This window comes from Eubalaena glacialis, chromosome 6 (genome assembly GCF_028564815.1).
Source record: "Eubalaena glacialis isolate mEubGla1 chromosome 6, mEubGla1.1.hap2.+ XY, whole genome shotgun sequence".
Lineage (NCBI taxonomy): Eukaryota > Metazoa > Chordata > Mammalia > Artiodactyla > Balaenidae > Eubalaena > Eubalaena glacialis.
The window spans coordinates 14,984,223-15,009,188 of record NC_083721.1 but is presented as its reverse complement, the minus strand read 5'-3'; the positions used below and the strand labels follow the sequence as shown (position 1 = coordinate 15,009,188).

Genomic DNA, 24,966 nt, shown 5'->3' with positions numbered 1-24,966 from the left:
TTAGCTCTAGTAGTTTTCTGGTAGCATCTTTTGGATTCTCTATGTATAGTATCATGTCATCTGCAAACAGTGACAGCTTTACTTCTTCTTTTCCGATTTGGATTCCTTTTATTTCTTTTTCGTCTCTGATTGCTGTGGCTAACACTTCCAAAACTATGTTGAATACTAGTGGTGAGAGTGGGCAACCTTGTCTTGTTCCTGATCTTAGTGGAAATGGTTTCAGTTTTTCACCATTGAGGACAATGTTGGCTGTGGGTTTGTCATATACGGCCTTTATTATGTTGAGGAAAGTTCCCTCTATGCCTACTTTCTGCAGGACTTTTATCATAAATGGGTGTTGAATTTTGTCGAAAGCTTTCTCTGCATCTATTGAGATGATCATATGGTTTTTCTCCTTCAATTTGTTAATATGATGTATCACGTTGATTGATTTGCGTATATTGAAGAATCCTTGCATTCCTGGAATAAACCCCACTTGATCATGGTGTATGATCCTTTTAATGTGCTGTTGGATTCTGTTTGCTAGTATTTTGTTGAGGATTTTTGCATCTATGTTCATCAGTGATATTGGCCTGTAGTTTTCTTTCTTTGTGACATCTTTGCCTGGTTTTGGTATCAGGGTGATGGTGGCCTCGTAGAATGAGTTGGGGAGTGTTCCTCCCTCTGCAATATTTTGGAAGAGTTTGAGAAGGATAGGTGTTAGCTCTTCTCTAAATGTTTGATAGAATTCGCCTGTGAAGCCATCTGGTCCTGGGCTTTTGTGTGTTGGAAGATTTTTAATCACAGTTTCAATTTCAGTGCTTGTGATTGGTCTGTTCATATTTTCTATTTCTTCCTGGTTCAGTCTCGGCAGGTTGTGCATTTCTAAGAATCTGTCCATTTCTTCCAGGTTGTCCATTTTATTAGCATAGAGTTGCTTGTAGTAATCTCTTATGATCGTTTGTATTTCTGCAGTGTCAGTGGTTACTTCTCCTTTTTCATTTCTAATTCTATTAATTTGAGTCTTCTCCTTTTTTCTCTTGATGAGTCTGGCTAATGGTTTATCAATTTTGTTTATCTTCTCAAAGAACCAGCTTTTAGTTTCATTGATTTTTGCTATTGTTTCCTTCATTTCTTTTTCATTTATTTCTGATCTGATCTTTATGATTTCTTTCCTTCTGCTAGCTTTGGGGTTTTTTTGTTCTTCTTTCTCTAATTGCTTTAGGTGCAAGGTTAGGTTGTTTATTTGAGATGTTTCCTGTTTCTTGATGTAGGCTTGTATTGCTATAAACTTCCCTCTTAGAACTGCTTTTGCTGCATCCCATAGGTTTTGGATCGTCGTGTCTCCATTGTCATTTGTTTCTAGGTATTTTTTGATTTCCCCTTTGATTTCTTCAGTGATCACTTCGTTATTAAGTAGTGTATTGTGTAGCCTCCATGTGTTTGTATTTTTTACAGATCTTTTCCTGTAATTGATATCTAGTCTCATAGCGTTGTGGTCGGAAAAGATACTTGATACGATTTCAATTTTTTTAAATTTACCACGGCTTGATTTGTGACCCAAGATATGATCTATCCTGGAGAATGTTCCATGAGCACTTGAGAAAAATGTGTATTCTGTTGTTTTGGGGTGGAATGTCCTATAAATATCAATTAAGTCCATCTTGTTTAATGTATCATTTAAAGCTTGTGTTTCCTTATTTATTTTCATTTTGGATGATCTGTCCATTGGTGAAAGTGGGGTGTTAAAGTCCCCTACTATGATTGTGTTACTGTCGATTTCCCCTTTTATGGCTGTTAGTATTTGCCTTATGTATTGAGGTGCTCCTATGTTGGGTGCATAAATATTTACAATTGTTATACCTTCCTCTTGGATCGATCCCTTGATCATTATATAGTGTCCGTCTTTGTCTCTTGTAATTGTCTTTATTTTAAAGTCTATTTTGTCTGATATGAGAATTGCTACTCCAGCTTTCTTTTGATTTCCATTTGCATGGAATATCTTTTTCCATCCCCTCACTTTCAGTCTGTATGTGTCTCTAGGTCTGAAGTGGGTCTCTTGTAGACAGCATATATATGGGTCTTGTTTTTGTATCCATTCAGCCAGTCTGTGTCTTTTGGTGGGAGCATTTAATCCATTTACATTTAAGGTAATTATCGATATGTATGTTCCTATTCCCATTTTCTTAAATGTTTTGGGTTTGTTATTGTAGGTGTTTTCCTTCTCTTGTGTTTCTTGCCTAGAGAAGTTCCTTTAGCATTTGTTGTAAAGCTGGTTTGGTGGTGCTGAACTCTCTCAGCTTTTGCTTGTCTGTAAAGGTTTCAATTTCTCCATCAAATCTGAATGAGATCCTTGCTGGGTAGAGTAATCTTGGTTGTAGGTTTTTCTCCTTCATCACTTTAAGTATATCCTGCCACTCCCTTCTGGCTTGCAGAGTTTCTGCTGAAAGATCAGCTGTTAACCTTATGGGGATGCCCTTGTGTGTTATCTGTTGTTTTTCCCTTGCTGCTTTTAATATGTTTTCTTTATATTTAATTTTTGATAGTTTGATTAATATGTGTCTTGGTGTGTTTCTCCTTGGATTTATCCTGTATGGGACTCTCTGTGCTTCCAGGACTTGATTAACTATTTCCTTTCCCATATTAGGGAAGTTTTCAACTATAATCTCTTCAAATATTTTCTCAGTCCCTTTCTTTTTCTCTTCTTCTTCTGGGACCCTTATAATTCAAATGTTGGTGCATTTAATGTTGTCCCAGAAGTCTCTGAGACTGTCCTCAGTTCTTTTCATTCTTTTTTCTTTATTCTGCTCTGCAGTAGTTATTTCCACCATTTTATCTTCCAGGTCACTTATCTGTTCTTCTGCCTCAGTTATTCTGCTATTGATCCCATCTAGAGTATTTTTAATTTCATTTATTGTGCTTTTCATCGTTGCTTGGTTCCTCTTTAGTTCTTCTACGTCCTTGTTAAATGTTTCTTGCATTTTGTCTATTCTATTTCCAAGATTTTGGATCATCCTTACTATCATTATTCTGAATTCTTTTTCAGGTAGACTACCTATTTCCTCTTCATTTGTTAGGTCTGGTGTGTTTTGACCCTGCTTCTTCATCTGCTGTGTGTTTTTCTGTCTTCTCATTTTGCTTATCTTACTGTGTTTGGGGTCTCCTTTTCACAGGCTGCAGGTTCGTAGTTCCCGTTGTTTTTGGTGTCTGTCCCCAGTGGCTAAGGTTGGTTCAGTGGGTTGTGTAGGCTTCCTGGTGGAGGGGACTAGTGCCTGTGTTCTGGTGGATGAGGCTGGATCTTGTCTTTCTGGTGGGCACGTCCACATCTGGTGGTGTGTTTTGGGGTGTCTGTGGCCTTATTATGATTTTAGGCAGCCTCTCTGTTAATGGATGGGACTGTGTTCCTGTCTTGCTAGTTGTTTGGCATAGGGTGTCCAGCAATGTAGCTTGCTGGTCGTTGAGTGAAGCTGGGTCTTGATGTTGAGATGGAGATGTCTGAGAGATTTCTGCCGTTTGGTATTACGTGGAGCTGGGAGGTCTCTTGTGGACCAGTGTCCTGAAGTTGGCTCTCCCACCTCAGAGGCACAGCCCTGATGCCTGGCTGGAGCACCAAGAGCCTTTCATCCACACGGCTCAGAATAAAAGGGAGAAAAAAATAGAAAGAAAGAAAGAAAGAGGATAAAATAAAATAAAGCTATTATAATAAAAAATAAGAAAAAAAATTATTAAGAATAAATTTATTAAGAAAAATTTTTTTTTTAATTTTTAAAAATAGATTTATTAATTTTTTATAATAAAAAGTAAGAAAAAAAATTATTAAGAAAAAATTTTTTAAAAATTTTTTAAAATAAAAATATGAAGAACTTATTAAAAATTGTTTTTAAATTTTTTAAAAATAGAAAATAAGGAAAAAATTATTAAGAAAACATTTATTAGGGAAAAAAATTTTTAAGTAAAAAAAAAAACAAAAAACGGACGGACCTAACCCTAGGACTAACGGTGAAAGCAAAGCTATACAGACAAAATCTCACCCAGAAGCATACACATATACACTCACAAAAAAAGGAAAAGGGGAAAAATTTATATATCCTGCTCCCAAAGTCCATCTCCTAAATTTGGGATGATTCGTTGTCTATTCAGGTATTCAACAGATGCAGGCACATCAAGTTGTTTGTGGAGCTTTAATCCGCTGCTCCTGAGGCTGCTGGGAGAGATTTCCCTTTGTCTTCTTTGTTCGCACAGCTCCTGGGGTTCAGCTTTGGATTTGGACCCGCCTCTGCATGTAGGTCGCCTGAGGGCGTCTGTTCCCCGCCCAGACAGAACGGGGTTAAAGGAGCAGCTGATTCGGGGGCTCTGGCTCAGTCAGGCCGGGGGGGGGGGGGGGGGGAGCGGTACGGAGGAGGCGGGGCGAGCCTGCGGCGGCAGAAGCCGGCGTGACGTTGCAGCAGCCTGAGGCGCGCCGTGCGCTCTCCCGGGGAAGTTGTCCCCGGATCACGGGAGCCTGGCCGTGGCGGACTGCACTGGCTCCCGGGAGGGGCGGTGTGGAGAGTGACCTGTGCTCGCACACAGGCTTTTTGGTGGCAGCAGCAGCAGCCTTAGCGTCTCATGCCCGTCTCTGGGGTCCGCGCTGATAACCGCGGCTCGCGCCCGTCTCTGGAGTTCATTTAAGTGGCGCTCTGAATCCCCTTTCCTTGCGCGCCGCGAAACAAAGAGGCAAGAAAAAGTCTCTTGCCTCTTCGGCAGCTGCAGACTTTTTCTCGGGCTCCCTCCCGGCTAGCTGTGGTGCGCTAGCCCCTTCAGGCTGTGTTCACGCCACCAACCCCAGTCCTCTCCCTGCGATCCGACCGAAGCCCGAGCCTCAGCTCCCAGCCCCCGCCCGACCCGGCGGGTGAGCAGACAAGCCTCTCAGGCTGGTGAGTGCTGCTCGGCGCCGAGCCTCTGTGGGGGAATCTCTCCGTTTTTCCCTCTGCGCCCCTGTTGCTGTGGGATCCGCGCGCTGTTGGCCGCGGCTCGCGCCCGTCTCTGGAGCTCGTTTAGGCGGCGCTCTGAATCCCCTCTCCTTGCATGCCGCGAAACAAAGAGGCAAGAAAAAGTCTCTTGCCTCATCGGCAGCTGCAGTCTTTTTCCCGGACTCCCTGCCGGCTAGCACCGAAGCCCGAGCCTCAGCTCCCAGCCCCCGCCCGCCCCGGCGGCTGAGCAGACAAGCCTCTCGGGCTGGTGAGTGCTGCTCGGCACCGCTCCTCTGTGCAGGAATCTCCGCTTTGCCCTCCGCACCAATGTGGCTGCGCTCTCCTCCGTGGCTCCGAAGCTTCCCCCCTCTGCCACCCGCAGTCTCTGCCCGTGAAGGGGCTTCTAGTGTGTGGAAACCTTTCCTCCTTCACGGCTCCCTCCCACTGGTGCAGGTCCCGTCCCTATTCTTTTGTCTCTGTTATTTCTTTTTTCTTTTGCCCTACCCAAGTACGTGGGGATTTTCTTGCCTTTTGGGAGGTCTGACGTCTTCTGCCAGCGTTCAGTGGGTGTTCTGTAGGAGCAGTTCCACGTGTAGATGTATTTCTCATGTATCTGTGGGGAGGAAGGTGATCTCCGCGTCTTACTCTTCCGCCATCTTGCCCCTCCCTCCGGCTTTAATTCTTATATGCTGACAGCACCCAAATTTTTTATCTTCAATCTGGCACTCTCCATAATTTCCCTTGAAAAATCTTACAGGCATCTCAAATTCAGCATGACTAGAACCACATTACCAGTTGCTACAAACAACCACCAAAGACTTCTTATCCCCTTCTCAATGGTAACTCTCCTTCTGAGTTCATGAATCCAAAAACCTTGTTTTTTGTTTTTTGTTTTAATTTTTATTGGAGTATAGTTGCTTTACAATGTTGTGTTAGTTTCTACCATACAGCAAAGTGAATCAGCCACACATATACATATATCCCTTCTTTTTTGGATTTCCTTGCCATTTAGGTTACCACAGAGCACTGAGTAGAATTCCCTGTGCTATACAGAAGGTTCTCATTAGTTATCTATTTTATACACAGTATCAATAGTGTATATATGTCAATCCCAATCTCCCAATTCATCCCCCCCCCCACCTTGGTATCCATACATTTGTTTTCTAAGTCTGTGTCTCTATTTCTGCTTTGTAAATAAGATTGTCTATATCAGTTTTTTCATATTGCACATATATGGGTTAATGTACAATATTTGTTTTTCTCTTTCTGACTTAGTTCACTCTGTATGACAGTCTGTAGGTCCATCCACGTCTCTACAAATGACCCAATTTTGTTCCTTTTTATGGCTGAGTAATATTCCATTGTATATATGTACCACATCTTCTTTATCTACTCTTCTTGATGCAACTATACTCCAATAAAAATTTTTAAGAAAAAAGGAAGAGATGCACAGAATTGGCTCAGAAAACCTAGTGTAATCTGGCTCAAAATACCACTATAACTGCTATCCAAGACTTGTTGTTTCATTCCCAATTATGATTTTTGTTGCCATGACTGTATATGTAAGTATTTAAAATATATAGCATGCTTTAACTTATTTCAAGCATGGCATAAATTGTATCAACATTTTACAAGTTTATTAAACTTTGCTTTTGAGATTTATAACTCTACTTTGCTTATTTAAACTGCAATGTAATATTCCATTAAGAGATACATTACCTTGCATTTTGCCAATTGCAGTAAGACTAAGCCTCTTTTCTTCTTTTTTTTGGCCACTTTGATTTATTCTGTGAATTTCTGTCTCATACCTATTGCCCATTTTTTTGTCAGGATGTTTATTTTTCTTATGGTTGTGTAGGAGTTCTTGATGAATTCTGCCTGGAGATCTTTGTGGATTATGTGAGTTGTAATCCTTCCTTAGTATAAGACTTGTCTTTTAACTTTAATTATGGGTTCTTTGAAAAGAAGTTGTAAAATTCATAAGTTTGGCTACTCTAAGTAAATATAATTTTTATAGTATGTGAAAAAAACCTGGATTTTTATCCTCATGTTCTCCTTTATTTCACCTTTCAGATTCTATTTATCAACACATCTGTCAGTTTTGCCTTCAAACATATCCAGAAACAAATGACTTTTCCCCACCTCCACCACTATCCCCTCGATCCAAACCATGTCATCTTCTGTCTACACTACGGCAATCTGCTCTCTCAGCTTCTACCCTCATGCCCTGCAGTTACTTCAACACTACAGCCAGGGTAATTCTTGAAAACAAAGTCAGATCCTGTCATTTCTCTGATTAATGCTCCAAAGGCATCGCTTCTTACTCTGAGTAAGAGCTTACTATAGCTCACTACCTCTCCGAACTCATACCTGGCCACTCTCTCCCTTGCCTCTATTGCCAAGTGAAGATGAAAATGAGAATTAGTCAAACTGCATGAGCAGCTTCCCCTTCCAGGTTGAAAAAGGGGAAGCTGCTCTCTCCTCTCCCCTCTGCACGGCGATGCCCCTTTTTAGATATCCACATGGCTCAGACCCACACTTTCTTTAGGTCTTTGCTCAAAAAGCCTTGCCTGACCACTCAAAATAAAGTAAACGCTCTCCCCGACAGGTGCTCCTATTCCTTGATTCTGATTTATTTTTCTCAATAGTTCTCCCAACTTGTTATATTCTATATGTGGAAATAAGTGAAGACTAACCAAAGGAGAAAAGCAAAGTCTAATTATTCAGAGCTGGCTATAGCAAAGGAAGTCAGCCACTGCCATTTGTGTTTTGGCAGAGACTCAAAGGCAGGCAGAGGAGAAGGAAAGCTTTATAGTGGGAAAAGGGAAGTCTTCAGGTGTGCCCAGAGGGAAGGCTGTTGGTAAGGGGAAAGCAGAGGCAGGCTCACTAGAAGTGGGACATCCTATGTAATCGGTTAGTTTGGTTTTCTCTGGTTGGTCTTAAGTTGGAAGCAGGGACAAAAATTAGGGAAGCTGTCAGTTATTAATCAAATCCTGACCATTTGGGGCCAATTGTTAAAGAAGTTATTGTTTAGCTTCCTGAATTAGTACTAGAGGTAGTAGTTGGACTTCCTACAATTCTGACTTACAGTGGCTGGTTTCCGCAACTATTTATTATAGATAAAGGGGTTGGCTTCTTGGGCAGGTTGCGGCAGGTTGCTGCAGGTTGTGGGTCAGAGTTCTATTTTTATATATGATTTGGCCATTGTCATTTGTATATTCAGTTTCTGATATATTTGCCTTTATAGATGTCCATTTTCTGTTTCTCTCCACTAAAATGTAAGCTTGGTGATTTATTATGTGAGGGACTGGGATTGCTGTTTATGAATTTCCTAATCCCCAGTGTTTTGTACATAGTACAAGCTCAATAAATATTTGCTGAATGAATAAATAAAAATAGGGCAGATATGATCTTACCTATTTTCATGAAAGGTTAAATGAAGGATAAGTCACATCAGGGAGAAAATGGAGACTGAATTATTTAAAGTAATTTCAGAAGCCGAGATTCAGCAAATACTCTCTCCTCTATTTTGTTTGTATAGATACATTATCGCTTGCTTGTAAATGACTTGGAAATGACCTTTAAAACTACTGAGTATGGAAAGGGAGTTTAAATAAATCCATGTGGTATAAGTTGTGTTATACAACTGTTGCCCTTAATAATTAGAAATAGTATTACACTGTTTTTCCCCTCCTATGGCTCTCTTTTGAAAGTCAAAGACATAAGGAAAGAAATAGACTTGTGACAAATTCTGAATATTATAAATCACAATAATGAATTGTTCCAAAGGCCTTTCCTAACCACTAGCACGTTTTGACCTATACCTTTCATCTTCTCAATTTACAGTGGAAACGGGAGCAAGATTTTTTCCTCACAGAGTAAACTGGAGCGCCCCCTAGTGTTTGGATGGCATTACTACTCCCCCTTTAGTTTACTTCTCAAAATGACGTTTCTAAGCTTCCATCAAGTGTGTATGTAAATAAAGTCTCCTGGGTCTGAGCAAGAGAGAGGTTTTGAAGTTGTAATATCTGACACTTAATGCTGAACGCTGGGCCTAATCAGTTGTTTTATGACCATTATGATTTTAGGGCAACATTGATCTACTAATTCTTGTCTGAGCTCAGAATTCTAAATGTTTTTCCCCAAATCTTCCCCTGTCTTCATCCAAAACACCCTAACATCTATGTATAATCTTTAAGCAGTATACAGGAATCCACTTTCCTTTCAAGAGGGCTATATATAATTCAATATTATTGGAAACACCTTCACTCTTTTGGGCCCTGGTTAAGTCCTCTACAGGCATCATTATATTGAATCTTCCCAACTAATTTATGAGTTTCTGATATTATTGCAGTATTGCAAATGATAAAACTGTCTCTCTAAGAGACTTAATAACTTGCCCAGTTTTTCACAATTGGTGTGTTACAAAGGTGGAATTTGCATCTGGGTCTGTATAACTCAATGACCTAGATAGCTTAACCAGTCTACAATATGGTCTCATTCTTAACATGTTTTATTTTGATTTGTCCAGACTCTTGTCCTGTTCATGAATATATTGGTCATTCTCCCAACAACAACATATACATGGATTCTTCACTTTCTAAGGATGATCATGTGGTTCTCTTAATTGGAACTAAAGTTCCAGCACTAAAGGACTCATCTGGTCCTAAGGAAGATTGTGAGATATATCAATTACTTAGGTCCCAAGAACCCTGAAATTCCAATCTGTACTCCATCATCCATTGCCTGATTTATTTTTTTCTTGTATGCTGCAAACCTGATGCTCTTTTGAGCACCATGGAATCCAGCAAGAAATTGCCTTAAAATTAATGAAATAAAAAATATTTTAATTTCAAAAGGCCCTTTAAGATAACCCAGGCAGTGCTTCTTTTTTTTTTTTTTAAACATCTTTATTGAAGTATAATTGCTTTACAATGGTGTGCTAGCTTCTGCTTTATAACAAAGTGAATCAGTTATACATATACATATGTTCCCATATCTCTTCCCTCTTGCATCTCCCTCCCTCCCACCCTCCCTATCCCACCCCTCTAGGTGGTCACAAAGCACCGAGCTGATCTCCCTGTGCTATGCGGCTGCTTCCCACTAGCTATCTATTTTACGTTTGGTAGTGTATATATGTCCATGCCACTCTCTCACTTTGTCACAGCTTATCCTTCCCCTTCCCCATATCCTCAAGTCCATTCTCTAGTAGGTCTCTGTCTTTATTCCCATCTTGCCACTAGGTTCTTCATGACCTTTTTTTTTTCCTTAGATTCCATATATATGTGTTAGCATACTGTATTTGTTTTTCTCTTTCTGACTTACTTCACTCTGTATGACAGACTCTAACTCCATCCACCTCACTACAAATACCTCCATTTCATTTCTTTTTATGGCTGAGTAATATTCCATTGTATATATGTGCCACATCTTCTTTATCCATTCATCCGATGATGGACACTTAGGTTGCTTCCATGTCCTGGCTATTGTAAATAGAGCTGCAATGAACATTTTGGTACATGACTCTTTTTGAATTATGGTTTTCTCAGGGTATATGCCCAGTAGTGGGATTGCTGGGTCATATGGTAGTTCTATTTTTAGTTTTTTAAGGAACCTCCATACTGTTCTCCATAGTGGCTGTATCAATTTACATTCCCACCAACAGTGCAAGAGGGTTCCCTTTTCTCCACACCCTCTCCAGCATTTATTGTTTCTAGATTTTTTGATGATGGCCATTCTGACCGGTGTGAGATGATACCTCATTGTAGTTTTGATTTGCATTTCTCTAATGATTAATGATGTTGAGCATTCTTTCATGTGTCTGTTGGCAATCTGTATATCTTCTTTGGAGAAATGTCTATTTAGGTCTTCTGCCCATTTTTGGATAGGGTTGTTTGTTTTTTTGTTATTGAGCTGCATGAGCTGCTTGTAAATCTTGGAGATTAATCCTTTGTCAGTTGCTTCATTTGCAAATATTTTCTCCCATTCTGAGGGTTGTCTTTTGGTCTTGTTTATGGTTTCCTTTGCTGCAGGCAGTGCTTCTTAAAAGTTGAGATCTAGAATGGTAGATACAGAGCAGATTCCCATTAATTATTTGCTGAATGAGTGAATCATGCATGAATGTAATCCATTCGGGGTAGTCTATAAAATTGGGTAATTTCTAGAAAAAGGAAATTTTAGGAGATTGATGCTAAGATTGGGCAAAAGAAGGAGAAGGGGTACATCAAAACCAGAACATGGGAAAATAAAGAGTATTAGAAGGACCTCTCATTTTTAACTAGATTGTAGGTTCTTGGAGAGAAAACTTCACCACTGTTTAGGATTCCCTAAACTGTTTTTCTCAAAATTCTATGCTCTCACTCTATACTTTTTTCTCCTTTTAAACAGTGATAGGTGGTATTTCTCTAGTATGAATACAGAACATCTCCAGGGTTTCTCTCTCTCATCCCAATAACCAGAACAAGCTAGATAAGTTACAAAACCACCACTTATTCTTTTTAAACCTGATGATTATATAAAATATTGGGCCTGCTTTCTGCAGAAGCAGATATCACCTTATATTAGAAATTTGCAAAACTCTTTTTGCCATCAAAAACCCATCTCTGCTCCATATTTTCTCACTTACACGTTAGGTCCAATTCTCCGGAGATTCTGAAGCACATTAATGTATCAAGAGATTCTGTTTACTGGGAACAAGTAATAATGTTCATATCTACAGTTAGAGGCCTTTAATTTGCCTCCTACGAAGTAGTGTAGTTTGGGAAACAACAAAAAATGACAAGGAGAAAGAAGAAAACTTTGGGAGGTAAAAAATGTTTTGCTAAAATTTTAAAGAATGTTGGATTTGCATTAGTTCCTGAAATGAATCAGCACATGAATTTGTTTGTACATATACATTAAGTTAACCAAAAATCAGTTTTTCCTGTTTCCACTATATAACTATTGAATGGGTATTTAAAGGGTGTTAGTTTGAGGTGCCAAAATTATCAGCGTGTCCAGAATACAAACCAGCCCCACCTGCCAAAGAAATGAGAGTGATTCCGGTATCTCTACCACTAGTAAAAAGCACAGGGAGGTGGAAAGGGCATGGGCTTAGATTTGGGGATATTTATATTTGTATACTGCTCCTCCGCTTACTACCCTTGTGATCTGGAACATGTTCTTTAACCTTCCTAAACATCATTTTCCTCGGGTGAAAGAGGTTCTTTTCAATGTTTATGTGACAATTGCGGGTGATTTTGCAAACTCAAGCACAGTGTGTGTGCCTCATTAAAAGATTAGCTACCATGATTTTTAATATATTCATATTTCCCTCTCTGAATACAGGTTATATTTAGAAGAGTGATAATTTAAAATTAAATACCAAAATGCAAATATTTCTTATCTCTTTGAGGTAGGGTTTTGGATGATTTGCATTTTTTGTACACTATTTGTTTAAATTTTAAATGGAAAGTACCACATATAATTTTACATTATATACACACAGATATGTGATATATATATATATATAATTTCAAATATTATACATACACATATTATATATATTTATATATATAATCAGAAACACAACCAATTAACAAATTGATTTTGATTATGAAACAAAAAAAATAAAAATATTCAGGCTATAGATTCAAGGGACCTCAGCAGAAAATTTTGGTCTGGGCTAATCCAAGCTTTATTTGCAAATAGGACATGGTTGCCCCTCACCATCCCTTATTATTAAGGAATTTGTTATGCTATATGCTTGAGACCCAAGGTCATGTAAACTGAGATGACAGACCAGTTCCATTCTATCCACAGTGATTTAGAGAAACTTCACAGTAACCCCAGGTTTTGAGTGTCCTAAAGACATAGCAGGCACAAATTGATACTTCAAGATAGTTTCTCAGTCCATCAGGTTTTCAAACGACTTAACTATATAAAAGACTATTGCTGGGCTTCCCTGGTGGCACAGTGGTTGAGAATCTGCCTGCCAATGCAGGGGACACGGGTTCGAGCCCTGGTCTGGGAAGATCCCACATGCCGCGGAGCAACTGGGCCCGTGAGCCACAAATACTGAGCCTGCGTGTCGGGAGCCTGTGCTCCGCAACAAGAGAGGCCACGACAGTGAGAGGCCCGCGCACCGCAATGAAGAGTGGCCCCTGCTCGCCACAACTAGAGAAAGCCCTTGCACAGAAACGAAGACCCAACACGGCCAAAAATAAATAAATAAATAAATAAAAAGACTATTGCTTGTATAATATGTTTTCAATAAACACTTGCTTTCTGGGTTTACCAGTTATGTGCTTAAACTTTATGAACAAAAACTAGCAATTTCTTCTATCATTTATGGATTTGGATCTTATGTCAATGTTCTCCAGATACCTGAAAACACTCTCCAGGTCCCTGAGGAAGGGAAATAGAAGGGATCATTATTTGTTGTCAGAGATACATGTATCCTAAAGTATGTAGCATTGCCACAGCAATAGATAACTACTTGTGTGTAAGTCTTAGTGAATCAAGTATACATTTGTTCTTGGGTGAAGTCTCCAGATTATCATTGTAAAAAGGCACACATGAGAGCAAAGGGCATAGACAGATTCTGGTTCCAAAACAGCATTACTGATCTTCTATTTAGGGCAGCTGGCAAAAAGAAAGTGAGATCCTTATTTCTGAACCTGATACCTTGCCCCCAAATTCAGACTTTTAGAGATTGTTTGGGTTCTAATATATCATATAGTCCATCTCATAAATTTTTATTTTAACAGTGAGGAAATAGATACAGGAATTAGTTATATACATTGCTCAAAGCTACTCAGTTAGCTGGAGAAAACGTTGGAATCCTGGCTTCCTGGATGAGGTTCTGGTCGTCTACATAGGGCCTGATAGATTTTTTGGTGAAAGGCCTTTTGATTTAGTCTTGATTTATAAAAACCCTCTCCATCTGAATAATGCTATCTGTGTTCTAAGTCAAAACTGTTTTTATGTCACAGTTGATTTGAAATTTACAAGAATAGATGGGACCAAGACAGTACCTGAGTACACCTGTCACAGTTTCTAAGATAAGAAGAAAGAGAAAGAGAGAAAGAAAGAAAGAAAAAGAAAGAAAGAAAGAAAGAAAAAGAAAGAAAGAAAGTTAGTTTTCATCTGAGTCTCCTCATTATTAATATGATATTTTCTTCTCAGCACTTATTGTGCAGTGAATTGGGGCAAGCATTCTGTGAAAGTATTTCCATTAAGAAGTCAGTAGAATATGAAGTAGTATATTGAAGACAAGTATCCACAGACTTGATAAAACCACTGGCATTTACATCAATTAGTGATAATCTACTTTTAAAAGATCCAGGATCAATGAAGCAGAATAAATTGCCCAGAAACAGATAGTGAGATATGTATGCATTTACTACTTGATAAATAATGCATCAGCAAACTATGGAGAATGGGTTATTTAACAAATGGAACTGAAAAATTAGCTACTTGGGAAATTAAAAGTTTATATTTGCCTGTTGCATGTTAAAAAAAAAGTGAATTCTCTCTATGGAATAAGGATGGCTTAAAAGGGTAAATGAAAAACATTAAAGTCAAAGGGCAAAATGAAATTTAAAAAAAACTACATTGTGTTGTTATTTAAGGGTAGAAATCAAACATACAACTTATATTTGTTTAACTGATTTAAGTTTTTTTTTTAAATTTGGATATTTCCAAAATCCTTTAGTTAAACTTAAAATATAAAACTTTTTTCAAGCTAGATCATTAATTTTTCCATTTTTTCCCATATTTTTATTATTTTCCCTAGAATTTAATGATCTTTTCTTATCCCTTTCCTCGACAGTCCTGTTTTGATTTTTCTGCCAAGTTATCAACTATCTACTGTTTTTTATATACTTCTATCCTTAAAATATGCTTTTATAAGTTTGTTAATTTTTTTCACTATGAAAATATTTGCTAATTAAAAAATGGAAGCACAGAAAATTTTTTTAAAGAAAACAGTAATCACACAGAAGTTTACAGTTTAACCATCTTATTTTCTCTCCAGCCATTTCCTTTCATTTGGGTGTGGGTTCATCTGTTTGTGTGTAAGAAGGAGAGAGAGGGAGAAACTATTAATCAGGGTTATGGTGAGTATGGAATTCTTTAACTGTTTTTATTCTATTTTCATAACAATATTTAGGTCATTAAGGATTTCTCAATAGCAGGAAGACATACAACTGAGTGAACAGATACACTATCATTTATTTAACCTTTCTCTGTGGGACACTTAGAATGTTTCCAAATTTTCACCATTATAAGTAGTTCTCAAATGAGCACAAGTTTACAAAACATTTGGGAACATCTCTGATTATTACTAAGCATAAATTTCTAGATTATGGAAATTTTTGTCATCTGTCTTTTTTCTTATCTTGGCCTGTGTTGGGGAAATATAATTAAAAACAGAATCTTCCAACCCAGAAAACCTGTCCACAAATGTAGCAGAGAAAGAAAATAGTTTCATTATCGAATAAGCATTAAACCATAATGTGACATGCATCACAGGCAATCTGCTAAGTGATTGCAAAGACAGAAAGAAATCTTACCTTTCTATAGAGCCACAAAGATACCACCAAGTGCATGCATATTTTCAGGATAAATATTTAAGAATTCTTCAAGTAAAAGGATTTGACAGTGCCTTCATCACACATAGTTCATCCTCAATTTACCTGGTAATTAGGGTACCCATCTATGTTAGCTAATTTTCTTTATCCAGAGGAGAAACAGGATTCTCATATCTTTATGGCAGGAGGCTGTTTTGCAACATGGAACAAGATACACACTAAGGTTAGGCTCCTTTTTGCTGACAGAAACTGGAAGATAGCGATGTTTACATTTCAAAGACAGGGCACCCAGGTCCTAAAGACATTCTTGGTTCATAGAGCTGACAAAAAGCTCTCTAGTTTTTTAGAGAATGTATATACCTTCCGAAAGAGGAGAAAACACAAGTTTTCTAAAATAAAACTCTAAGATAAAGGAGAGGAGAGAAATCTCTTCCTTTATTTTCAACAGGGAGAATTAAAGCTCATATTTAATTTGTATTTTTCCTTGCACCAGCTTTTGTTTAATAGAAAACTCAAATTCCTTTTTATTTCATTTTAAATACAAAACACGCCTTTTAAACTATGCCTTTGTTTCAAGAAGTAAGTCCATTTGAAAGAGACATTTCTCTTCAAGTTCTTTAAACCCCACCTTTTGCCTAGAGTAGATTGAAGATGGCCCCAGAGGCAGGACAGGAATAAAGACGCAGACACTGACGAAGAGAATGGACTTGAGGACACGGGGAGGGGGAAGGGTAAGCTGGGACAAAGTGAGAGAGTGGCATGGACTTATATATACTACCAAACGTAAAATAGATAGCTAGTGGGAAGCAGCCCCATAGCACAGGGAGATCAGCTCGGTGATTTGTGACCACCTAGAGGGGTGGGATAGGGAGGGTGGGAGGGAGGGAGATACAAGAGGGAGGCGATATGGGGATATATGTATATGTATAACTGATTCACTTTGTTATAAAGCAGAAACTAACACACCATTGTAAAGTAATTATACTCCAATAAAGATGTTAAAAAAAAAAAAAAAGATGGCCTCAGGTTATTTGATGCTCCTCCCAGGAACATCAAATGTCTTTGACCAATTGCAAATGGTGGAAAAGACGCCAGACCTCCTAAAAGGATTGGTGTTTTTCCACTTGTTTCCTTAGAGCCCTCAGCCACCAGGCTAGATGTCTGACTACCTTGTTAGAAAGACACGAAGAAGACCACATGTACAGGCAGAGGAGCCCATCTGAATCCACACTTCCAGATGTCAGTGCCAAGGGCCAGGCAGAGAGCAGAGCTGTTGTTGACTCTAGACCCCAGCTACCAGCTGAAGTCAGTGCCCCAGGCCACCTGAGCGCTACCTGATTTCCTAACCCACAAAGTCATGATATATAAAATGGTTGTTTCTTTAAGTCCCAAGTTTGGGGATAGTTTGTTTGTTACACACCAAGAAATTACCAGATTTCTGGGCTCTGTGCAGAATCTTTTTTCTCTCTTCATTCTTTGATAAAAGTAAAAGCATTGTATCAAGATTCAGTGTTAGACCACAGTTGGGTTGTAAATATGGGCGTCTTCCTTTCCCTCAGAGGGTTTTTCACCTTTAAAGTTGGAGGGCAGTTTTATTTCTAAAGCATTTCTACAATTTGACATCTAATAAATAACAGTTCCTTCTTCAAAGAGGACCTCTGTATTGCTATGGAGAAATATCTACCCACATCTCCACTTTCAAAAAAAAAAAATGTGTGTGAAAGCTGGCCCAATTCAGAAAAAAAATAGAGAGAGAAAGATTATTCACTTATGATGCTTGCACAATTACATTCGTACTAGGTTGCATACAAAAAACAAAGAAAAAATAGTCTTCAACCTTGGGCTTCATTCCTTCCCACCACCCCTCCCACATATCAATTGCAAAATGCAGAAGTAACCTATGAAAGAAGCAACCCTGAGCTACAAAGTTAATGATTTTAGAGGCCAGTGGTTAAGAAGGAAGATGGGGTATCAGGAGAAGAAACAATTAAGAAAGAGCTGGATATATGGAGGGACTATTTTTTGTTTGTTTATTTTACTTTGTTTTGCTGCCTGTATTAATACAGTTTATCCTTTAAAAAATTAAAAATAAACAAGAAAAGCCAATTTTTTTTTAACCCATTGGTAAGAAAGGTTGTATACATTCTTTCTTGAATTAGGACAATGCTCAATTCTGTTTTTTGTTTGTTTTATTTGCTTTGTTTTTCTTTTTATAAAAGATTCTTTCTGTTTCCCATATTTCCATATAAATTTCTTGGAATTTGGAAAGGAGTCAGGAAAAGGGGTGTGGGGCAGAGAGAGGATTTACAATTGCAGGTGATTTGAGGGACGAGGAGGAAGCCCATAAACCTCTTTGTCTATCAAAGACCAAGTGTCCTTCCCAGAATGGAGAGGCAGGGCCAGTTGGGATACGTCTGTCTCATAGCCGGACTGGGCTGCACTGAGCTGGGGTTGGCACAGGGGTGGTGAATGCTTGCAGCTAGAGGTGGTGGCCAAGATAAGCAGTGTCAAGGGATCAACCACACCTGACAATAAAAGAAGACAAGGGCATTGCAGATGAGCAAGGTCTGTAGGAAAGAATTCCTGGATGGCAAAGACATGACATGGAATCTGACAAGGCTAGAATATGGACACTATGGACCCTGTGGCAGAAGATGAAAAGAAACAAGAAGTCTGAGGCTAGATTTTTAGATGTTCTTTGTTTTGTTTTGTTTTGTTTCCCATGCTGAATATGTTGAACTTATCCGCAGGACTGGGAAAGCAGCAATTTAGAACTTGAGGATCAACCTTGACATATTTGTAGTGGTTTCCTGGACATTGATGTTGAGAAGAGTTCCAGACGATGGCGACAGGAAACCTTCAAACCTTCCTCTCTATTCTTGTCCAACCAGTTCCTTCTGTCTACTGCAAGAGTCATGGCCGACCAAGGTTCCTCTCCTTTCCAACTTCCCCTCCTTGCAGTCTCTTTAATGATTCATTGCTTCAGTATTTCCTCCAGATCAGCCATATGAGTGACACAGCTGCTGGATCTTGGGCTAGCCACAAAATGTCTTTCTTTCTCATTAGCAGGGAAATGTAGTTTTTGTTTGGAACGGACGTATTGTGTTATGGTCTTTGCTCTCTCATTTTCTTTAATTATTAATCCACCATCATCTAGCTTCTAGGTTTGTGTGGTTGAAATATTTGCCAGAAGTAGTATGTTTTTTCTTGTTTTGGCTGTTAAGTAATTTCTTATGATTGGTGAAACCTTGCATACTTTCTTTTTGAGCTTGGAATTTAAGACTTTAAATAATACTTTTTTTTTTTTTTTTTTTAGTTTTCTTAGGCCCTCAATGAGTCTTTGCAAGTTTGAGCCTTTTTTTTTACCATCAACCTTTTTTTTTTTTTTTTTTCTTTAAGTGATTGCCCCTGCTTTCATCTGTTTTTTATTCCTCTCTCTGAATTTGCCCCTTAGGTCCTTGAATTTGTTCTCCAAGTTCCTCATATTTTTCCTTATGAGTTACATCTTTTTCTATGATTGCTCTGTGTTTGGAGCTTTTCTTCTGCTTGATCTTCCAAACCTCCAGTTTTTCCCGCAGCACTGACCTCCCCCAAGGCTTCCTTCCCTGCAGACTTTTTAAATGTGAAAGTTATGTTATTTTAGGAAAAAGAAGCTCTTTAATTCCATGATTCAACCTCCCTTTAGCTCTTACAGCTAGAGTTTGTTTGTGTAAGACATCTTCTCTCTTTCCCAGGAGATCATTTCCTCAAAGGTCCTCTGCCAGTTGTGGGTACTCAGTTTGCACTTCCTTTTTATGGTTGTTGAGTCCCATTTGGTGTTAAGTGATTCTAGGATCTCTTTTCTTGTGGAAGTTAAGTTGTTGTAATTAGCAATGGCCCACCCTAAGGTGACAGGGATTCTCATTGTTGGCTGGTGATCTAATGACCTGAAAGTTGCTGTATCTCTCCTGGGGCCCTGGGATGTACCCTCTCTGCCTCCCTCTCCCTCTCTCTCTCTCTCTCTCTCTCTCTCTCAATATCCTCACTCACAGTGACAGTTCTCTCTGAGCCCCCAGGACAAGCAAGAACCTACTCTGTACTTGAGTCTCCCACAGTTTTGCTGGCCCTGATTATCCACCTTGAGACTACACAGGTGTACAAATGTCACCCTCCTTCAAAGACTATTTATGAAGCAGGTAAGGCCCACATTTCTCTTCCTGCCCATCTCACCCCAGCACAGGGCTTCGGGCCTAGCCTTGGGCCTCTGCACCAGGAATCTCTTGCTTCTCATGACTCTCAGAACTGAACACAGTACTGCTCTTTTCTTCTGGAATCTGGCAGGGCCTGAAGCTTTGCAGAAAGCTGGTCTCTTTGCTCTGCCTGTTGGTTGGGTCCCAGCTACTGCTCTGCTTTGCACAGTGGGTGGTGGGATCAGAGTGGGGAGGAGGGGCTGGCAGGGATATTGTTCCAGCAGCTCTTGGAGGCCTTCTCAGGAAAAGGAAGGAGGCCTGGTGAAGTTGAAATATGATAGGAGTCTAAAAAATAGAATATATTCCAAGGGGAAAGGTAATGGATGTCAGGAACTGAGAAGCAATAAATTATGTAGAAGTTGGGAGGGAGGAGAGAGAGGAGCTTAGGGGTAGCAAAGACTGATGATGAGGTCCACCCTGGGACTCAGGGGGAAAGGGTGCTGTGACCAGTGAGTCATAGGGAGGCTTGGAGCTGGGATAGTGAGATGACATTTGTTGTGCAGAAAGTTAACTCTGGGAGAGATGTCTCTGGACAATATTACAGTAGGAAGAGTACAGCCTCTTGGATTAGGGGAGATATATATATATATCTTTGAGACTCAGTATTCTCATGATTTCTTAAGTAATTCATAGAATTCTTAGAGGATTGATGTGGTAAAGAAAGAAAAGGCTAAGCACCTGGGAGGCGTGCAATAAAGGCTACATTTCTTGCTCTTGTCTCTGGTTAGACTGCAAATTCTTTGAGAACAAAAACTGTGTCTTGGCCATCCCCATATCCCTAGCCCTTAAGGTAATGCAGCTTAATACCAGTTTTTGCAGTGTGGGAGGGGGTCATTTTGGATACAGATTCAGCAGAAGTGGTTCAGGGTAGGGGCTGCAGGTAGTACAGTATGAAAGAGAAAAAAGTCCAGCTGTAAGCTGAGGACATAAAACTATACCCCCACCTCTCTGTGTTCTTTTTGTCACACCACATTGTTTCTCCATAAGACTACAATATAAAACATCCTTTTGCACATAATTGCCACCAGTCAAACCATTTCCTAATACCAGTGCATCTTTTTCAGGATATTAAAGAAGACATTTGGCATATGAATTATTCTAGTTTCTGGACATCCATTTTATAATTGTTATCATTCTCGTTATACACTGATGTTACTGTGTGATAAAGTTTGCCATGAAGATTATAAGACAGATTTTCCTTCTTGTCTCTTATCATCTGCTAAGGCATTTGGATTTACTTTACAGGCAATGGAGCATTCCTACAAGGATTATGGGCAGGACTTGATGGGGTCTGACTTGCATTCTAGAAAGAATTGAGCTAGGAACATAGAGGGTAGCTGAAGGAAGGCAGTAACACAAGTCTAGAGGGTAGGAAAGAGAGATGTTAGTAAGGTGGAAAGTTGGAGAAAGATTTCAGAGATACTCAAAAGGTGATGCCACAGAAAACTAACAATGTTAGAATTCTGCTTTAGGGAAAAGAAGATGAAAAGAATAAACTGAGTTTGGGATATTCAGGAGAGCTTTCTAAGTAAAAAGGATGTTTGATTAAAGGCTGGTGCTTAGAAGATTGGACTCTTTGTTTTCTCCAAAATGCTTAGTTAGTTTTTCTTTATTTCTGCTCTCATGAATGTTTTGACCCAAAATTGCCTAAGGTAAATTAGTATTAGGCTATTGGAAAATCACCAATCTCAGAAAAAACACTAAAAGTTTTCACACCTAACAGTAGTTAAGCAAGTCATTCTCACGTACAAAAATCAGTTTGTAAAGTAGACATTGCTGAAGAAAATCTACTTGCCCTGAAGAAAAAGAGCATGGACTGTGAAGTCAGACAGTCCTTATTTTTTCTCCTGACTCTGTTGGGTAGTCAGTAAACTGTTCTGAGGGGCCCTCATCTGTGACTGAACTAATCATATCAATCTCATAAAAGATTTAATGATATAATTCATATAAAGCAGTAGAGGTCCTAGTATATAATACATGTCCCTCAAACATTACCCACTGTTATTAATGAATACTATTTCTCAGAGGTAGAAACATATTTAGCTATGGAAATTTTTTACAAAAATGGCTATTACAAACATAATATTTATAGGATATAGATTTTTGGGGGGAACTTATAGTATTAACTTAATAAATTACAAATATATTATCTGCATCAAATATTAGTATGGGAATCCAATCACTGTAAGGTTGTTAAAGGATATATGATACTTTATATTCTCAAAAATTAATGCTGAATCTATCTTTATCTTTAAAATGTGACTTTGATAGTCTTTTTTCAAAATTGCAAAGCTGAAAATATCAAGTTTTTAAACTCTACAAGTTAATAAAATAGAAAAAGCGGAGAATAATGAAAGAGTATAAACTTAATATAAAAAGGCACAATTTATTAATACAAAAGACATAAAGCAGATAACATACATAGTCATTTAAGGTAGAAAAATGTAGATACAAACTTTCAAATCAGATTAACAGTTGGATCAAATTTGGGGAAAACACAAGATATAGTAATTCTATACCTTAGTAAAGTTGAACAAAAATGGCACAAATAAAAAATTTTATCTTTGAAGGACTTAAATGACAATTTTGACTTATCCACATAGAAGATACAGTTCACAAAGGACAACTCAGTTTTGTTTTTTAGTAAGCAAATAAAGACATATTATTTTTCTCTTCTGTTATTTACGTTAATGAAAACCCAAAGTCTGTATACAAATAGTTATTAAAATATTCATATATATATATGATTTCTTGTCAAAATGCATCCTTCTCCAGCCACAAAAATCTTAAAAAGAAAAAAAAAAAATTGTCACTTTCCTGAAGTCTTTAATGTTTCTAAGACTATAGTTTTATCTTTCTTCTTAGTATAGCTCTGGAAAAGCAGTTTGAATGCAAAGCCCCTTGACAAAATATCTGCCTTTTAAAAGCTGTTCATTTAATATACAAGAAAAGGAAGGCCTCTGGGGAATGAGGATAAAGGAGTTAGGATTTCTAACTCCTAGGCTGAAAAATAGGATCTCAAAAAACCATTTAGTTCCCTTTACACTGCTGATTAAAGCCTTCATTTTAGCCTTCATTATAAATCAAGTGCATTCATCACTAAGCTGTTTTTAAACAATTAATATTAACCTTCTTCAACCTGATCCCTGGTTCCCCTGAAAAGCAATAGTTGAATTCTATTTATTCAGTGTAATGAATCAGTGTTTCATTTAAAATAGAACGATATAAGCCTGTCTCTATGCGACATAAAAACGTCACTCTCATCTATATGCATAAAGCTATGCCATAAAGAAATCACAGTGGTAAAATAATCGTCTTTAACAATGTCATTTTGAAGTAACTGATAAAAGGAGAAAACAGCATGAACCATTTTAGAAAACAAATGACTGTACTTTCTAGAACAATAAGAGCAATGTGTATAATATCTCATTCGGCTGAAATCGCTTATAGAATCATAAAGAGCTGATGCACAGTCCCTGTAATTAATATCAGGCAGTTAAGAACAGCAAATCAGTGTTTTTTGGGGGGTTCCATTTTTAGAAAACAGTGGATATTTTTGTCATCTGCATGGCTGTCTAGGTAGTTTAAAAATATACACAACTACACATACTGACTTTTGGAGTATACACTCGGTGACTTCTTTTCCATGTGGTAGCTTTTCTGGGTCGTTCGGTGGGAAGGTATGGAATATCTGTAGCTACTGCTCTTTTCATTGCAACAAGAAACACAACAGAACAGTGCCCCTCCAGCGATCAGCACCAGCGCCGTGGTCCAGCCTATGTAGAGGGCTTCTCCCAGCTCACGTTTTTGGGCAATATCCACTACTGGGTTGTAGAAGTCTCTGATGATGGAATTGGCAACCCAGCTCACAGGGATGAGCACCACAAGACCAGTGACGATGAACACTACTCCAGCCGTTAGCAGGATGTAACCCTTCACCTTCTCATCGTCCCCGGTGCATCTGGTGCACTTCATGCCGAGGACTGCCATCATGAAAGCCAGGAAGGACAGCGCAGAGGCAGCACACATCAGTCCTCTGGATGCCTGTAGGTCCGGAGAGAGAGCCAGCAGGGAATCGTAGATTTTGCACTGCATTCTGATATTAGCGTGCCTCATGCAATTCATCCACAGTCCTTCCCAGAGGTTTTCAAAAACCACAATGTTGCTTCCAATGAAGGCAGACACTCTCCACTGAGGCATGACGGTGACAGCCACTGTGCCCACCATTCCAACACCACCGAGCACCAGTCCGGCGATTTGCAGGGCATAGGTAGCCATTCTCCTCCAGAATGGGTTTTATCTGACTGGATTCCTGAGCCGGTAGGGCTACTCTGAAGCAAGGTTCTCTGCGCCCCAGGGGAGAAGAGTTTTCCTGTAGTAATGAACTCAGAACTCAGTGGTTTTTCAAATAAGAGCTGCTGTGCTACTTCTAACCAGATTAAATCCAGTGTTGGCTGGCTGAGGTGCCCACTCACCCTCACTCCACTGACTACCGCAGGTAAACTTACAAATCAGGTGGGGCAACTTTCTCAGCCAGTAAGAGGGGGATGGTAACTCATGTGTGTCTAAGCCCGCAAGAGATACTTGGAACTGCTAGACCTGCGCGTAAACATTCTTTGTACTTCTCATTTGTCCAAGAAGACAGCAGTATATTTACCTGGAGGCATAATTAGGAATGTTTGCACCATCATCAAGAAATGCACCAATCCCTTGAGATGTGAAAGTTGCAACTTGTACTGGCAATGCGGAAACTTTTCATAAGAGCTGCTGTGACCAAGACACAAAATAAAATCTCTGCCTAAGAACTTTGCTAGGACTGTCACACTGCCAAAGTGAAAGGAGAGCAGAGGATTGATAGATTGCTCATACCTGAGAAACCACATTCTTTGGGACACATATGATCCAAGTGGTTGATTTAATTTGTCTACAACTTCAAAGCAAGCTTGACTGTAGTGAAATCAGGGAACAGATCATGCCAAAGGGCAAAATAAGGCTAAAGTAATTAAATATAATAACGTTGTCCTCCTCCATGGCACCAAACACATGTTTTCTTTTGAGCCAGGGAGACTACTCATTAGTATTTTCCTGATAATCTTGATTTCTAAGGAAAAAAAAAATTGCAAAAACAAGAAAGAAGAATCCATGCGATTTTCTTCTGGTTTCTTCTTCTGGATTCTTATGTAGCAAGCACTCACAATAGCAATTAAATGATGCAGTGGCTTACAGGTTGCTAGCTTA

General features: G+C 38.9%; 1 protein-coding gene across 1 annotated transcript; it reads right to left on the bottom strand.

The window, feature by feature from the left end:
- Positions 1 to 22,094: 22,094 nt before the first annotated feature.
- CLDN8 (claudin 8) lies at positions 22,095 to 24,214 on the bottom strand. The gene has a single exon (XM_061192932.1). The coding sequence runs from the start codon at positions 24,004 to 24,006 to the stop codon at positions 23,329 to 23,331; it is 678 nt and encodes a 225-aa protein (XP_061048915.1). The 5' UTR covers positions 24,007 to 24,214; the 3' UTR covers positions 22,095 to 23,328.
- Positions 24,215 to 24,966: the final 752 nt, after the last annotated feature.

Coding starts and splice junctions, on each gene's coding strand:
- CLDN8 (XM_061192932.1), bottom strand. CDS start 24,006: ATGGCTACCTATGCCCTGCAAATCGCCGGACTGGTGCTCGGTGGTGTT.